The 17386-nt window shown below is 42.9% G+C and overlaps 1 protein-coding gene across 1 annotated transcript in view; it reads left to right on the top strand.

The window, feature by feature from the left end:
- Positions 1-17174, top strand: part of Dync1li2 (dynein cytoplasmic 1 light intermediate chain 2) — a 26850-nt gene extending 9676 nt beyond the window's left edge. Inside the window, exons 5-13 of the mRNA XM_055621075.1 lie at positions 3674-3843; positions 4748-4841; positions 5997-6132; positions 8091-8202; positions 8647-8706; positions 10018-10059; positions 10419-10536; positions 11293-11409; positions 14143-17174. Coding sequence (XP_055477050.1) covers positions 3674-3843; positions 4748-4841; positions 5997-6132; positions 8091-8202; positions 8647-8706; positions 10018-10059; positions 10419-10536; positions 11293-11409; positions 14143-14243 — 950 coding nt within the window. The 3' untranslated portion in view covers positions 14244-17174. The remainder of the gene's footprint in view (positions 1-3673; positions 3844-4747; positions 4842-5996; positions 6133-8090; positions 8203-8646; positions 8707-10017; positions 10060-10418; positions 10537-11292; positions 11410-14142) is intronic.
- The last annotated feature ends 212 nt before the right edge of the window (positions 17175-17386 follow it).

The following is a 17386-nucleotide window of genomic DNA, read 5'->3' as shown; positions in this document are numbered from 1 at the left end:
ATATATATATATATATATATATATATATATATATATATATATATATATATATATATATATATATGGTATACCAGTTATCCTTGTTGCTTTAACACCTGGACAAAGACAGTGTGAAGGACTTTTTGGTTTGGTTTGGTTTTGGCTGTTTAAGGAAAGCATGGGAGCAGGGACTTAAGGCTGTTGTTGGTCTCAGTACATTTGCAGTCAGGAAGCAGATGAAAATACTAGTGTCTAGCTGACTGTCTCTTTTTTTAAATTTTAGTCTAGGAGAGGAACTGTGGGGTGGCATAAATAAACCATAAACCATTACGGAAACACCCTTGCAGGCACACCCAGAGGTGTGTGATCTAAGTGATTCATTTATTTATTTTTTAATGTACAGTCTCTGTGTAGTTCTGGCTCTCCTGGGATTCACTGTGTAGATTGGGCTAGTGTGGAACTTACAGAGACCATCCTGTGGGTCTTGACCCCTTTAGGAGTTGACTGGCCCTTTCACAGAGGTCGCATATCAGACATCCTGCATATCAAATGTTTCCATTATGATTCATAACTGCAAAATTAGTTATAAAGTAGCAAAAATAATTTTATGGTTGAGGATCACTGTAGCAAGAGATGTATTAAAGGGACAAAGCACTGAGAAACACTGATTTAGGGTAATTAGTTTTCCTCAGGACTTAAAGCTACTTTGACATGTGGCGTATGCACAACACAGCTGGAAGGCTCCTGGAATAGGTGATCTGGCTGCTCCACCCACCTCCCTTCCCCTGGTAGTTTAGCTCACCTGTGTCTTGCTCCTGCCTCTGCCCTGCTCCCTTTTGGGGAAGCCCTGGACAAATGTGTTCTTGAGCAATTAGATCTCACCCATACAGTTATCCACTGCATATTTCCTTGATTTGACTAGTAAAGGAATCTTTAATTCCTTTAAGCTCCTTTAACATCAAATTTTCTGGTTATGTACAACCTGGAGTAGAGATTACCTTGGTAGATTTCTTTATGTTGACTGAAGTTTCAGGAGTGTGCTTAGTGCATTGTGTCAGTCTCAGCCTTTGTGGGAGAATACTTGAAGGAACAAAGGAAGGGGTAGAGAGGTTTCTGAGTCTGTAAAGCATGAGCACCGGAGTTCAGTCCTCAGTACCCATGTGAGAGCTAGGTGTGGCAGCACACAACTCTAATCCTAGCTCTTGGGAGGAGATAGGAAGGTCCTGAGGCCAGCCAGTCAAGCTAAACTGAAGGCCAGGTTCAGTGAGAGACCCCATCTCAAAGAAGAAGGTGAAGAACAATTAAGACACCTAGTACTGACTTTGGCTCCACTCTCAAGGACTTGTATGCACACACACACACAAGGGTTTATCTAGCTATGATTTCAGAGGTTGCATGTACTGGTGGCTCACTCTGTTGCTTTGGTGGAGAAGAGTTGCTCACCTGTTGGTGGATGGGGAACAGAAAGAAAAAGAGGGCTGAGGATGTAGCTCAGTTGATAGAGGAGAGAGCATGTATGAAGCCCTAGGTTCAGCTCTGCGTAAACTGGGCATGGTAGCTCATGCTTGTGATCCCAGCACTAGGGAGGTAGAGGCAGGACAATCAGAAGTTCAAGGGCATCCTCAGCTACATAGTGAGTTTGAGGCCAGCCTAGGCCACATAAGAATACACACACATGGCAAGGGATGTGGGGAAAGGAGAGGGGAAAATGACAGCAAGCCACAGTGTATCCTTCAGAGGCACACCCTTAGTAACCTACTTTTTTTATATGAGTCTACCCCCAATGGCTTGTTCAGCTGTGAAATTATGCATTAATTAATCCATTAATAAAATTAATGCCTTCTCAATCTAGTCACCTCTCAAAAGTACCACCAGCTGGGAACCTTCAACACATGAATCTTTTGGGGACCTGCATATCCAAACCATCACAGTTGATTAGCTTTTAGTTTACTGGTATAGCATGAGAACTCCTCGGTCATTTTAGGAGCACATACAATAATAAACTGAATCTCTCTGTGTTTAAAAATGTTTGAAATCTGTTCTGTGGGTGTAGAGAAGAATATGCATCTTTTTCTTGATTGACAGGTTGATTGATTTGTGTGTGGGGGTGTTCTGCTTCCATGTATGTCTGTGCACCATATGTGTGTGGTGTCCATGGAGACAGAAGAGGGTCAGGTCCTTTGGAACTAGAGTTACAGACAGTTGTTATGTGGGTGCTGGGCTTCAAACCTGGATCCTCCAGAAGAGCGGTCGGTACTCTTAACCATTAACTCATATCTCCAGTCATTTGCCCTTTCCTTCCAATACTTTTAATAATATTTATGTTGCATGGTTTTTAAAGTATAATAAAAGGCCTTAAGCCTTATTTAGTCCTGTTGTGTTTATTAGGTAAAATAGAGCTATCTATTTGTTCCTTAAAAAAAAAAAAAGCCTGGAGGGGCTTTACCCATCATGTGAAAATCTAGGTCTAGTGGCTTACAGCTATGATCCTAACACTCAGGAGCAGGGGAAGGGGCGGGGCAATGACTGCAAATTCATGTTGAGTTCCAGGCCAGCCAGGGATACATGGTAAGACTCTTTAAATACAAAGCAAAACAAGACAAAACCCATCATTCGAACCTTGAAGTGCTCATGCACACATTCTGGTCTGCCGGCCTCATGTTCACTTGGCATTAATACAGCTCTTGACAACTCTACCTAAGAGCTCATTTTCTTTTTGTAAAGATTATTTGTTTTATAAGTGCCCTACTTGCACGTTTGTATGTGCTGCATCCGTGCCTAGTGCTCACAGAGGACAGAAGGGGGTATTGGATTCCCTGAAACTGGACTTACAGATGGTTGTGAGTTTCCACCTGGGAGTTAGAATGGAAGCTGAGTCCTCTGCCAGATCAGTTACCTTAGCCATTGCGCTAGCTCCCTCAGGCTCCCATAACAAATACTCCCAAGATAACAAATACATGTGCCAAGACACAGATGTGTTGCTACTGTTGTATTAGGCACAGATAGGCTATGCACACTATATGTGTAAGTCAAGTCCCTTGAAGACAGGGATGGACTGTGGCTGGTGCTGGGCAGTCACATGGTCTTTGCTTGCCTCTACTGTATGGAAGCGGCATGGGCATGCTCTTCTGGAATTCAGAGTATAGGCATTTGTAAGCCTTTCTAATGAAGACCATGACAAGTTGTGTTACTGTGATTTCTCATGGTCAGCTAGAATGAAGTAATGGTGCGGCTCTCTGGTCCTGTGAAAAAAGTAGGATATGTGAAAGAATTACTGGTGAGTGTGGCATTCTTTGTTTTGTTTTACTTTTGGTGATTTTTATATTAGGAACTAGTGCGGAACGTAAGAACTTTAAAAACTTGGGCTGGGGCTCCGTGATAGACTGCTTGCCTGGCACATGGAAAAATCTCAAGTTTGAGCTGCCACAGTACTATACCTAAGAACAGAACTTTAAAAGCCTTTAGGACTTGCGCGAATTTAAAGATGTCAAGGTGGTCTGCTGCTGTTGCACTTCACAGCTTGGTCGATGTGAGGACTGCTGTTTTGCGTAGTCCCTGAACTAAAGCTGCAGCCCCTGCCATGCACCGATGTTTTTGTTTTATATTTATTACTTCCCCTTTTTTTTCTTAATTTTCTAAACCCAAGGTGTATTTTTATGTATATCCATGTAATTTTTCTCTTTTTCCCCTGTAGTTATGAAAGATTTTCAAGATTATATTGAGCCTGAAGAAGGTTGTCAGGGTTCACCACAGAGAAGAGGGCCTCTGACCTCCGGCTCGGACGAAGACAGTGTTGCGCTCCCTCTGGGTGACAGTGTGCTGACTCATAACCTGGGGATCCCGGTGCTGGTGGTGTGCACAAAGGTGCGTCCAGGGAGTTGTGAGCCTGGTTTTGGCCAGGGAGCAGTCACCATCTGAAAGTTTCAGAAGCTTTGACGAAGTTTCTTCTCAAGGGAGAATCCGGCTTATTTGGGATTCATTAAGGTACATGGAATGTGTCAGGGTAGAACATACTGTCATGTCATGCTGCTGCAAAACTTGACATCACTTAGTTCAGAAAGCCCTGTTGACTTCATGGGCAAACTCAAGTAAAAGTGATTTTCTTAAGGCTCCCATTCATCTGGTCCAGACTGATGGTGAAAAGAGAATGAAGTAGAAATAGAAATTAAGCTTAAGCCAGGTATGTGGCGCACGCCTTTAATCCCAGTTTAGGCAGAGGCAGGTGGATCTCTGTGAGTTCGAGGGCAGCTTGGTCTACAAAGTGAGTCCAGTACAGGTAAGGCTACACAGAGAAACCCTGTCTCAGAAAAAAGAAAGAAAGAAGTTAAGGTTAATTTTAGAGAAAGTGTGTCTCTTATATAAGAGAAGGGAAAGTAGCTTTAAAAATATTTTGGATTTCGAAAGTACTTTATTTCTAGTAAAAGCCACCTTGTTGCCCAGCTGCAGGTTTTGCCGGTTTCATGCTGTTCTTGAGATAGAGGCCTGCGAAAGTGCAGTGCACAGCAGTGAAGGGGCCTCTCTCCCAATGGAACCTCATTTGATGTTGAAAACAGTTATGAGGTGATTAGGCCCTATTGCTTCTGTATTTTGTGTGTGAACTGAGGCCCTGGATGAAAGAAAACTAATTCTCTTGTTCCTTTTACCCAATTCCTGGACCCTTTCGAGGTCTTTCTTTAGAAATTCTCTACATCTGAAGAAATTCCTGTTCCCGTCTTCGGCAGGCAGAAAAGCAGAGAGCTCACACTCCTCTTGGTTGTGTCTCCTGCAGTGTGATGCTGTGAGCATACTGGAGAAAGAACATGATTACAGGGACGAGCACTTCGACTTCATCCAGTCACACCTACGGAGATTCTGCCTGCAGTGTATCCTTGGGAAGCTCTCGGGCCCAGAGCACAGGCTTGCCTCCCAAGGGGGTGCCTTCCGATCCCCTCCTGAACACACAGTAGTCCTGGTTTTCTTTCTTCTTCATTACACTTAATTATTTGGGGGTGGGGCACATGAGTGTAGCGGTCAGAGGAAAACTTGGAATCAGTTTTCTCCTTCCATCATGTGGGTTTCTGGTCAAATTTAGGTTGTCAGGCTTGCAGCAAGCACCTTCACTCAATCACAAAGCCTGCCTCACAGGGTAGTTTTTTGCCATTGGGAAAAAAGTCATAATCTTTCTATTTTATATTTTTGCTATGTTAGGATTTCGGAATTTCATACATACTGATTTAGGTATTCTTTGGTCACTTTGTTAATTATTACTGTGAGTTTTGTTTTGTTTTAGTATGTCATCCAGGCTGGCCTGCAGCTTGTGATCTTGTGCCCCAGCTTCCTGGGTGCCTGGGTTATAAGCATGTGCTACCATTCCCATCTTATTTTTTCCTTTTTTTAAGGCTCTACTCTTCATAGGCTTTCATATTGAGAAACTGATGTGTGACCATTATATTAACCAATACATTGATTGTACCTAGAAATCTTACTAAACTTTGCTCTTACTTAGAGAGGTATAATTACCAATATCTTACTGGTTTTGTGCTACCCAGGAAAAAGATGCCGTGTCAGCGGCTTTTTCAGTCTTCTTTTTAAATCTAGCAGTAGTTGGTATCTTAGTTCCACACCGTGCAGTATGGTTGACAGGTGCTTCCTTTGAGACTTTTGGCACCTGTCTCTGAAGGTGTGCTTGATGATGACCTCATCCCTGTGAGCCCCTGCCTGGGAAGTAACCTGTCTGCCTCTGTACGCTGAGGGCCCTGTTCTGCTGATTTTGCTTCATAGGAAGCAACCTCAGGAATGGACAGCAGTCTAAATGTTAAGAAAGAAAAACAGCCTTGTCCTACTACAGCTTCAGTGTGCTTTGAGTATTCATTTATCGAGGCTTCTCCACTCCTGTTCCTTTATAGTTTTTAAATCTTGCATGCTTTGTAGTTTGTATGTGGATAAACAACAGTTCACCTGATACTTGAAAGGCTATGCTTAAGTGTAATTGGTTTTTATCTCTCAATGAATTGGTTTTCCTTAAGCAGATTGAATAGATGGAGCTGCCCTGATTTACACCTCAGTGAAGGAAGAGAAAAACCTTGACTTGCTGTATAAATACATTGTTCATAAAACATATGGCTTCCACTTTTCCATACCCGCCTTAGTTGTGGAAAAGGACGCAGTTTTTATGTGAGTTCTTTGGAGGTGGTGGAGTTTAAACCCTCTCTTTATAGTATGTTCACTATTCATGTGCCCTCTCAGTGCAGCGCTTCTGTCTGAAGACTGCTTGGTCTGGGTACTCTGGGACAGATGGTAGACAGGTGCAGCTTTCCCTCTGTCCTTTGATTGACTCATCTGGCTTAGGGTACATCGGTCAGAATCTGCATTCCTTCATTGAAAGAACGCTTTCCCAATGTAAGCAAGCCATTTTGTACACTTAACTGTCGGCTCTGGTGAAGCATTGGCTGTGGAGAGAATTGGAATATAAAGATTTCAATTTGGGGTTCTTAGTGGCTTATGTAAAAGCATCTATCTGGTGGCTGCCTCTGAGGGGGTGACTGCAAACTTCTCCTCAGTTAAATATCCTTGTCATCCCTGTCAGTGTGGGCTTTAGCTCTGCTTAGTACTTCCTGTCATTTGCATTTTCCAGCCTCTCGGATTGGTCATCTTGCCAGAGACTTAGCAAGCCTGTTTTCCTGGGTTGGTGTCTTTTCTCTCTGTTGAGAATCATATTGCTGTATACACATGGAATGGTGCTGTGGTCTTATGGTAGCAGATTGACGTCCAGCTCTGAGAGGCTCTGGGCTTGACAGTTACATTCATCCATTCAGCAAGCTTTACACAGCACCTCCCCAGCACCCAGGTTCTCTGCTGAAGACACGAGATATACCTGTTAGAGCACAGAAACAAACATGTGCTGAAGAGGAAGGAGGGCAGCAGTGGGCTAGTGGAGTGGGGGCCGGAAGGTTGGGCTGCTGGAAGATGAGTGCTCCATCTCGGGCAGACCGGCAGGATAGGGCCAAGGGCATCTGTGAAAGGCCAGAAGTACAAGAGCCGGGTGCTTCTGGGAGACTAAACAGGTTACCTCTTGAATGTTTGAAGAGGGTCTTACTCAGACTGTTCACACCCTAAAGAATCACCCAGAACAGTCAGACAGGCACTAAAGCAGAAACTCAATGAGTAGTGTGCTTTTGTAATCGCGTAGTTCTTAATTACGTGGTCCTGAGAAGCAGGGGTTCTGGTTGGATTTAGGGCTAGTGTGGAATGGAGAGACATCTTGTGGCTATCACAGGTCATAGTATCTCAGCTGTGTCCAGCCCATTTTACTATTTATGTGTGTTGGAGGTTGCCTGTGTAGGAATTAGTAAAGTCAGCAAGGCTGTTTGGGATAGGTACCTCTTGGTAATATGCCTGATGACTTGGAATTGGTCGAATGAGAGGGTTGTGAAAACAGTCAGTTGTCCTTTTTTTTTCTTTTTTTAAGCTAGAGCTTCTTGAGTTCTGAAGTATGTCATGTAGGACAGTGTGTGCTTGCTACCATTAAGAGTATAAAGTGGGAACCCTGATCGAATCTCATATCTTCCTGCTTTGTAGTATTGAGCTGTGCAACACCCACATAGGAACTTAGGGCCTCCTTGTGTCTGTTATGGTGTTGGGGGGCATGGGGTGGCAGGGTGGATATAGGCCATAGCTTCCCCCTTAGCTTTCAAGGCACATCTTCTATGCCAGCACATTAATGAACTGTGTATAAGGTAATTGTTATAAAGAAGTGTCCTCAAGAGGGACAGAATGCAAGAAAAGAGCCAAGTCCAGGATTAAAGGTCCTTTCTAGACCTCTCGTCTTTGTGCATTGTTGGTCTAAGCAGGGTCCTGCTGTGCCCTTCCACTGAGGCAGTGTCTCACATGGGCTTGTTAGACCTAGCATCCCTGAGTTCCTGGAGCAGGATGTGTCTGTCACATTGATCTGATAGGATATGCCTGCTGTACATTTTTGCTTAGGCATCCAAAGCTACAAGATACTAACAACACCTCTAGGTTGTAGGAAAGGACCTCACCCAGGAGTATCTTATAGCCGGAAATGTGTTTCAGATATATGTGGGAAGGCAGTCTCAGACAAAGCAAACTAATGTGTGCCTCTTTGCCTTTAGACCTGCAGGCTGGGACAATGAGAAGAAAATAGCTATTTTACATGAAAATTTTACAACCGTGAAGCCAGAAGATGCATATGAAGATTTTATTGTAAAGCCTCCTGTGAGAAAGGTACTTTTAGTCAGTCCCTTTGAAGGCCTTATGTAGGTGTTCTTAAGTCACAAAAATGAGATCTGGTGTGACAGAAATGCTCACAGTATGAAGTGTGAGTGATGGTATGGCCATGTCAACTGTGGTCATATTTCCTATAATGTCTCAACAGTGCTACCACCACTTCTGAATTATTTTTGCCAGATCCCCTCCCTCTGGGATCTCCTGCCTGAACACCATGGTCTGGGAGGTTTAGGACCTGCCGGACTTAAAAACATGAAGTGGCTGCATACCATGGCTAGTTCTGGGAGAGGGTTTGTACCTGATTAGAAAAATGTAACTATAGTCTCAAGAAGGATTCCCATAAATCCATGTGGACGCCCAGACTAAGATGCTTGTAGTGTGAATTTTGACAGTCATTTGAGAGTTGGTGTTGCTTGTGGTCACAAACGTGTCATTTCACAGCTGGTTCATGACAAAGAGTTGGCAGCAGAGGACGAGCAGGTGTTCCTGATGAAACAGCAGGTAGGAGAAATGCCCTTCTCTTGCATGGAATGCCATTCTGGAGGAGGATTTGGGGCTGTGTGTGTTGGAGAACTTGCAGAGGCATGGAAGTTAAGACAAGGTCTCCTCATTCCCTTCTTTTCCTATTGGGGAGGGATTGGAGCACCTGCCTCTAGATACCTGCTTACGTTGCACACCATCCTGCAGGGATGGGCTTAGTCTGTTTTAATGTGAAAAGATGTTTTGCCTTCTTGAATTGGCAATTTACCAAATGACCTGGCTTCCATTTTTTTTTTCCCCCACACTGTATAAAAGCAGGTGTTGGAAGGTGCTGGTGCACGCTTTTAATCCCAGCATTTGGGAGGCAGAGGCAAGTGGATCTCTGTGAGTTTGAGACTAGGCTGGTCTACAGAATGAGTTCCAAGACATCCAGGGCTGTTACACACAGAAACTGTCTTGAGATGATAGATAGATAGATAGATAGATAGATAGATAGATAGATAGATAGATAGATAGATAGATAGATAGATATAGATGGATGGATGGTGGGTGGATGGTGGGTGGATGGATGAATGGATGGATGGATACAGGTAGTATACATTTTGTAGGCGAGGCAAGTAATTTTCCCAAGCTGTTAGCTTTTTTGTTTTCTGAATTTTGGTTTTGGTTTGTGTTTTTAAAACACAAGTTCTCATATATCCAGGTTGGCATTGAATTTCTAATCCCCTTGCCTTTAACTCTCAAGTGCTGGGATTACAGGCATGTGTTGCCATGCCTGTAATTTTTTATTTTTTTATTTTTTTAATGCACTGCTGGGAATCTAATTCAGCTTTCCACATGCTAGGTAAATACTCTACCAACTGTGTTCCATCCTCAGCCCAGACTAACCATTTTAATACAGTATTTTATTACTTCTTAAAAGAAATTCATGCATACAGTATGTTTTTATTTACCCTCAACTTCCCAATCTACCCTGATTCCCCCTAAGATAATAGTTTTGAACATAAAACCAGTCTTAACATTTCTCTTTGATCCAAATTGTTGCTAGACACGTCACCATCTCCTAAGATTTTGGCCAGGTCCTGTTAGTTCTTGGCAGTTTTTTCCCAACTCTTTCCCTTTTCTATGGCCTGCTTATTTCCTTAGCTTCAAAACTGGTTATGAGGGCGTCTTCATATGCCAAATACTGGATTTAGGTTATTTTGCATTTATAGTGTAAAACATGACTCTTTATTGGCGCCCTATAGTAGAGTCATAGAGTTAACCCTTTTTCCAGACTTCAGTTCATGTTACAGGCCTTGGTTAATGGCCAGTTTGTCCCTCTCTTTGCAGTCACTCCTTGCCAAGCAGCCTGCCACGCCCACAAGAACCTCCGTGAGTACCTAAACCAAACAGAGGGTCATGGCCCAGTGTCATGGGTGCCTTCTGGCTTTACACCGTTATTTGTAAGAGTTTATGTGGGGGGAGGGTGCTTTTATATTTTAAAGTAAATTGGTCTCCCTAAAGGCCCACAACCAGAAGTACAATAGAATCTCAGAAATGTCTGATGAAAGACCACACTGGGAATCAGTAAGCTATTAGTTCTTTGCTCTAGAGACTAAGGCACACAAAAGGACTGAGCTGGGAGCAAACCACCACAGTACCTCAGACATGCAGGAACCTGCTGATTTTGAATTGTGTGTTCTTGGTTGTTTTTTATACCTCTGTGTGATATGGCCTTGTTTTGGATTTAGGAATCCCCTGCCAGAGGACCCTCTGGTTCCCCAAGGACGCAGGGTCGGGGTGGACCAGCTAGTGTGCCAAGCGCCTCCCCAGGAACATCAGTAAAGAAGCCAGATCCAAATATCAAAAGTATGTATACTGTCTTGGGGAAAGATTTTAGTCCTAGGCCCACAGGGCAGGCTATAACAGTAGTTATGGCTGTCAGGTGGAAATTCAGGAAAGCTAGGCTGTTGTTTTTCCAGCAAGAGTTAACCATGTGTCCCTGGCATTGTATAAGACCGCAGAACCTTCAGGTGCCTTTGGGAAAGACACAGCTTAGGATGTCACTACACAATGTGAATCTCAAATTTGTCCTTTTATTCCTGAAGTTTGTACTACTACTGTTTATGTATTGGCTATATCTTTCCTTTTGTTTTTACCAAGCTGCATCGAGGTGTTATCTCAGTGCTTATTGATAGGCAAAGATATTGGTAGCAGTAAGCCATCAGAACAAAATTTTGTAAGTTCTTTAATGTTCAGTGAGCATCTACTTTGGATGTGAGCTTTTCATAACAGGCTGTGAGTCTTACAGGCTTATAAAACTGAAAAGCACCATGCCAAGGACACAGAAATGACAAAAACAAAGATTTTTTCTGTGACCCTCAGAGGTGGGGAATGTAAACATGTTTCCATTGGTAATCTTATCGTCATCCAGTTAGCCTCAGCTCACAGTGACCATGGTGAATTTGGTCTCTTATCACTCTCCAGTTAGCCTTAGCTCACAGAGACCACGGAGAATTTGATTAGCGAGCCAGGAGGATGATGGCCATAGATGCTTAATTTCAAGCTAAGAACTACTTTTTCTGTTTGAATGATGCTCTATTGCTTTTCTTTGTGTTCCCTTAGATAACGCAGCAAGTGAAGGGGTACTGGCCAGCTTCTTCAATAGTCTGCTGAGTAAAAAAACAGGCTCTCCTGGAAGTCCTAGTGCTGGCGGAGCGCAGAGCACAGCTAAGAAGTCAGGTACAGAGGGGCATCCAGAGCTTTCCGTCCCTTAATGACAAATGGGGTGCAGACAGCAGTGGGTGCCTTCACCTGCCTGCACACCTTCAGTGTTCTGACCAGTTTTGAGCAGAACTATACCTCGTGCTGGCTTCCTCATGGCCCTGCAGAGTTCCTTGGCACATTTACATTTAAGATGTGATTTGATGTATATTCCAGCCATTGAAAAATCTGTATAAGGGCTGGAGAGATGGCTCAGAGGTTAAGAGCACTGGCTGTTCTTCCAAAGGTCCTGAGTTCAATTCCCAGCAACCACATGGTGGCTCATAACCATCTATAGTGAGATCTGGTGCCCTGGTATACATGCACACATGCAGGCAGAACACTGTATAAATAATAAATAAATAAATCTTTAAAAAAATGTTTAAAAAAAGAAAAATCTGTATAAGGTCTAACTTGTGCCTGTGACCTTGATCTGGTAGCTCTTTCCACTGAAGGTTATTATGGGGTATGCTATTGACATTTGTTTGTTTTGTTTTTGAGTCAGGGTTTCTCTGTGTAGCCTTGGCTGTCCTGAACTCACTTTGTAGACCAGGCTGGCCTTGAACTCACAGGGATCCCACCTGCCTCTACCTTCCCAAGTGCTGGGATTACAGGTGTATGCAACCACATCTGGCTTGACATTTATTTAATTTTAATTTTATGTGCTACTTTAAGAGTTTTTATTTGCTTGGGGCAGGAGAGGTGGCTCAGTAGCTAAGACCACTTGTTATTTTGTTTTGGGTTTTTTGTTATCTGTTTGTTTGTTTGTTTGTTTTTGAGAAAGAGTTTTTCCATGTAGCCCTGGCTGTCCTGGAAATAGCTATAGACCAGGCTGGCCTGGAACTCACAGAGATCTGCCTGTCTCTGCCTTCCCAGTACTGGGATTAAAGGCTTGTTCTGCCACCATCCAGCCCACTTGCCATTCTTACAGAGGACCCAGGTTCTCAACACCCACATAGCTCACAACCATTCATAACTCCAATTCCAGGGATCTGACACTCTCTTCTGACCTCCTTGGGCACCAGGCATGCAGTTAATGCATGGACATGCAGGCAGACATAATACTCATATACATAAAATAAAATAAGTAAGTCTGAGAGGTAAAGTTTTATTGCTTCATTGCTCCTGATCTTACAGGGAGACAGAGCCTGTGAGCCTGCAGTGACTCCCTGCAGAACCCTCTGTAGTAGCCCAGCCATCTGACCTTCCACTTAGGCTGGTAAGGCAAGCTAGTCTTGAAGGTTTCTGAAACAAAATGGTCAAGTCCTTGGGACATCACATACTTCCTTAAGCTAGAGTACATTTATTTTCTTTTTGTGGGGCCAGGGATCAAACCCAGGAGTTGATGAATGCTAGGCAGCAATAGAGTATGTTTTAGGCTGGCCTTTGTGTATTCAGAGACAAGCCTATGGTGGCCTCAGACTCACTATCTGGCCTTGAACCTCTTGCAGGCAATACAACACTCCAGATGTTAGGCCTATTAGGCAAATGGTAATACAGTGTTTTTTCTAATTGATTTTTCCAGAATAGAAGAGGATGTTAGAAAATCATTTTGCCCCTAGGGTAGTCTGGGCCTCCAACAACTAGGAGTTCCTAGAGATCCAAGAATTTGATCTGGGCCTATGCTCTGGCCTAGTGTTTGTCCCTTACCAGAAATAGGGGTCATTATCTAGGCCCCACAAAGCATTTGACAGCAGAAAATAGGAGCACCAGCATCGTGCACAGTGAACTGCCTGGCCTCCATCTCTTTGTAAAACATGTTTTTCCATGTGCACCGGTTTAAACTTAATGAAATGACTTTATGGCTAGGGTGTTTTTGTGTTTTGTTTTGGGAATCAAACCGTGCATTAATGCAAATATTTTTCCAAAGCTGTATCAGCAACCCATTCCTCAGTCTGAGGTGTTGTAGTTAGAAATAAAACCTGAATGCCCGTCTTGGAAAGAATGTAGTTTACTACATGCCTGAAACTCAGTTGGTGGCCTCTGGGGAGATGGTGGAGAAAGTACACAGGGGTTAGGGCTGGGGGATGAAGATTTTCAGAAAGGTCCCTTGAGTTTGGCACAAAGACATCCCCACCCCTTGCCCAGAAGGCAGCTGAATAAAGGAAGGAAGAACACAGACCTGTGACACTGGCATTAACTAGGTTAGGGTCTGATTCATTATCCTTGGTGAAAGGCTTTTCTTTTTCTGTTTATTTTTTTGTTTTTTTGTTTTTGTTTTGTTTTGGGTTTTCTCATTTTTAAAAATGCTGTCACTAGGAATGATAGCTGAAATCTGTACAGTTTTATTTTAATTTATTTTTAGGTTTTCAAGAAGGGGTTTCTCTGTGTAGCCCTGGCTGTCCTGAAACTAGCTCTGTAGACCAGACTGGCCTCAAACTCAGAGATGCCCCTGCCTCTGCCTCCTGAGTGCTGGGATTAAAGGAGTGAGCCACCACCACTGGACTTGACTGTATGACTTTCAGTGCTGCTTTTTAAAAATCTTTTCTTGAGCTGGGTGGTAGTGGTGCATACTTTTAATTCTAGCAATTGGGAGGCAGAGGCAGGTGGGTTTCTGAGTTTGAGGCCCACCTGGCTTATGGAGGGAATTCTAAGACAGCCAGGGCTATGCAAAGAAACCCTTTCTTAAAAAAACAAAAACTTTTCTCACATTGCTACTTTATGCTCTCTCTCTCTCTCTCTCTCTCTCTTTTGTTCATTTTTTTTTTTAAGGACAAAAGACTGTGTTGTCAAACGTTCAGGAAGAACTGGATAGAATGACTCGAAAGCCAGATTCCATGGTTACAAACTCTTCAACAGAAAATGAAGCCTGACCCTCCTTTAGAAGTGCATATGTCAAATGACCAAATAACTATGTATATTCATCTGATAAGACCAGGATTTTCTGATATGGCACATGCTATCAGTTTTTTGGGGTAGGGGAGATGAACTTTAAAAAAAATATATATATATATAATTCATTGGCTTGTCCGAGTGTGAAACGCACCTTTAGGAAGGTTACGTGTCAGGCCCCTTGTTAGGGATGTCCCTTGGGCTCTTGGGCTGCAGTTCTCCTGTGGGAAGCAGCCACAGCTGGGCTTCTTGTAGAGTGGAGAACGGAGGCCCATTTGCTATCAGGGTGAAGCAGAGGAGACTAGGAAGTCATTGATCAGATGGTGGTTAGTTTGACCAGTTGTGTGTTGGCAAATCACTTGTTCTTGGGAAGCAGATTAAGTAGAAGAACGTCGAGGAAAGAGGAAGGTTCAGGAGGGATGAGAGAGGTGCTGGTGGGGAAGCTGAGCGTTGAGGGAAGTGGAGGAAGAGAAGCAAGCAGCGTTAGTAAGTACATGCATGGTAGACATCAAATAGCACTGTGTAAGGCCTAACAATTAGAAGCCTTCCCAAACTAAGCACTAACCATAATGGGAACTGAGCTTGTTCTGAAGGCATCTTAACTTAGGAGAAATGTGTTCCGTGTGGAGTGCCTGAGTAAGGTGGAGCTGACTCAGCAGTGGTGAAGGTGGTAGCTGCACAGGACCCACGTGAAGGCCATGTGCTTTTGTCCTTCGAGAGATGCTGGGCTCTGTGTTTATGTCACCTGGGGCAGGCAGCTGTTGTGGGTTGTGTTCAAAGTCAGCAGATAGAAAAGACTATATTTTAAGTAGCTCCTGCTTCGTGTTGTTTTTTTGTTTTGTTTTGTTTTGTTTTAACTTTTTAACTACCACAGGCTGGCCAACTAATAGAAAATGGGTGATTGATCTCTCATTTTACCATATTGACAATGTGCTATAGAAGGTTTGGGAGAAGTAATGTTATTGTGGTTAACTGGCTTATGCCAATTCCTGCCTTAGAGTCTGTGATAACCTTCACTGATACAGAAAGGTTCTTTTTTTTAACTATCCAGATCATTGCTCTCAGACTGACAAGTGAGTGCTTTACATCAAAAATGGAAGTGGTAGCCTTGTGTTTTCATAAAGTATAGCACTTCTTTTCTTATGGAAGTGAGAGTTTATGTATCTTCCATTTAAGGCCATATTCATGGACATCATCATGTCACACCACCATCATGAGAATGACTTCTATGGATCGAAAATAGCACTTTGAGTTTTCTATGTAACACCGCACATATAAATGCAAACACTACCATGACTTTAATGTATAAAATATTTGTTGTCCAAACCAAGGGGAAAAACCACCGTTCACTTCCGTGGAGTTTACTTTTTTTATATGAATGTTTGTTATATTGTGTCTCGGCATTGTGTCCCTAATGTCATTACTTTACATACATACCAGATTTGACTAACCACTAATGTAGTCCTGGGCCTAAGTTAACGTCTAGTTAGATGATGAGGCTCCTTGACTGTCTGGAGTTGCTATGTAAAGGTCTGAACACTGTTAAGGAGAAAGCTAAGTGCTTATTGCCTCTCTAACAGCAAAAAGATGTTTCTTGTGCCGGTTTTACTGTTGAAATATATTTTTTTTCCTTTTTTAATTCAGTTCTTTTGTTGTTATTTTGGGGTTTGTTTTTGTTTTTTTAAACATGCATTATGGCTTCAAACTGCCAGGTTGTCTAGATGATGACAGTTAACTGACTGGAGTTGGGAGGTAGTGACCTATAGATGCCATGTGGCCACGCTAAAGGGAAGGTCACTCAATCTCTAGCAGCCAGGGCAGAATGAGTGACCTCAGAAACAAGGAATTCTTGGAAAGATACATGCCTAATAGTGGGATGTTTAAATTTTGATGCAAAATTTAAAATACGGCATTTGAATGGTTAAGCACTTTTTGTGTTGATGTCAGATGTGCTAAAACCAACCACTGAAGTGCTGAGGACTGGTCTGGTGAAGGTTTCTTGGAGACACTGTTATTCCTTTGACACCTGGATGCTCCTAGTTTCAAAGGAAACTGATGGCGTGTTACCACACCGTCAGGAGTTGCCAAAGTCTTCCAGCTTTGGGGAGCTTCAGGGTTCTTTTGGGATTGAGGAGATGAGGTAATTTTTGTTATTTTAGGATTCTCAAGCATTGGAACCAAAGGCCAAATAATAAACAGCCTTTACTTTCTAAAGTAAAATTAATTTTACTTGCAGAATACACTTGTATGGTAGACTATAAAAGACTTTTATGACTATTTATACACATTGTAGTGTTTACCTCTGTTTGCCTCTAAATGGATAATTTTAAGTAAGCCCAACCTAAAAGTTATAGCTTAGTGAGGGCTGGGAATTGGTCTTTCGTAAAAATCCAACATATATGCTGCTAGATTATTTTTTATTTTATTTGCACTTTTTTTTTTTTTTTTTTTTAAATACAGGGAGGGTTTCTTTGTGTTGCCCTGGATGTCCTGGAACTCACTCTATAGACCATGTTGGCCTCCAGAGATCCACCTGCCTTTGCCTCCCAAGTTCTGGGTTTAGAGTGCTACCATGCCCATCTGTACCTTTATTTTTTTTCCCCCTTGGCATTTTAAAACCAGTATTTAAACTGAAGAGACTGTTTTCTAACTTGATGAAGTGGAAAGTGACTGCTCTGTACATCATGACCTTAACAATGTCGATGCTGTAAGTGAAAGTTCACTGCCGTCTCTCTGCTGAGTTCATTGGTGTTTTTAACGGAAAACTAGGACTGCAGATACTCTGGAACTAGCCTCAGTTTAGGGGTGGCTCTACGGGGTGCAGTATGCAGTCATGTGGAACCTTGCTTTCTAGTGCTGGGGGAAATGATGTCTAATTACTGGCTTCAATAAACGTGAACCCAGACTGCGAACAGGTTTTGTTGACTGTTTTTGATAAATCATCCTACAAGGTGTCCATTACTCACTGATCATGTGGGGATATGTGGCAGATATGTGGCCATGCAGCTAAGGATGTGGACCTTGGGCAGGTGAGTTAGCTCAGTGCTGCTAAGCTGCCATGAAGCTTGACACTTGAGTTCAATGCCCATGGTGGAAGGAGAGGACCAACTCCTTGAAGTTATCC

The sequence above is a fragment of the Psammomys obesus genome, unplaced genomic scaffold (assembly GCF_907164565.1).
Source record: "Psammomys obesus unplaced genomic scaffold, mPsaObe1.curated_primary_1811, whole genome shotgun sequence".
NCBI classification, from domain to species: domain Eukaryota; kingdom Metazoa; phylum Chordata; class Mammalia; order Rodentia; family Muridae; genus Psammomys; species Psammomys obesus.
This window is presented reverse-complemented; position numbering and strand designations above follow the sequence as displayed.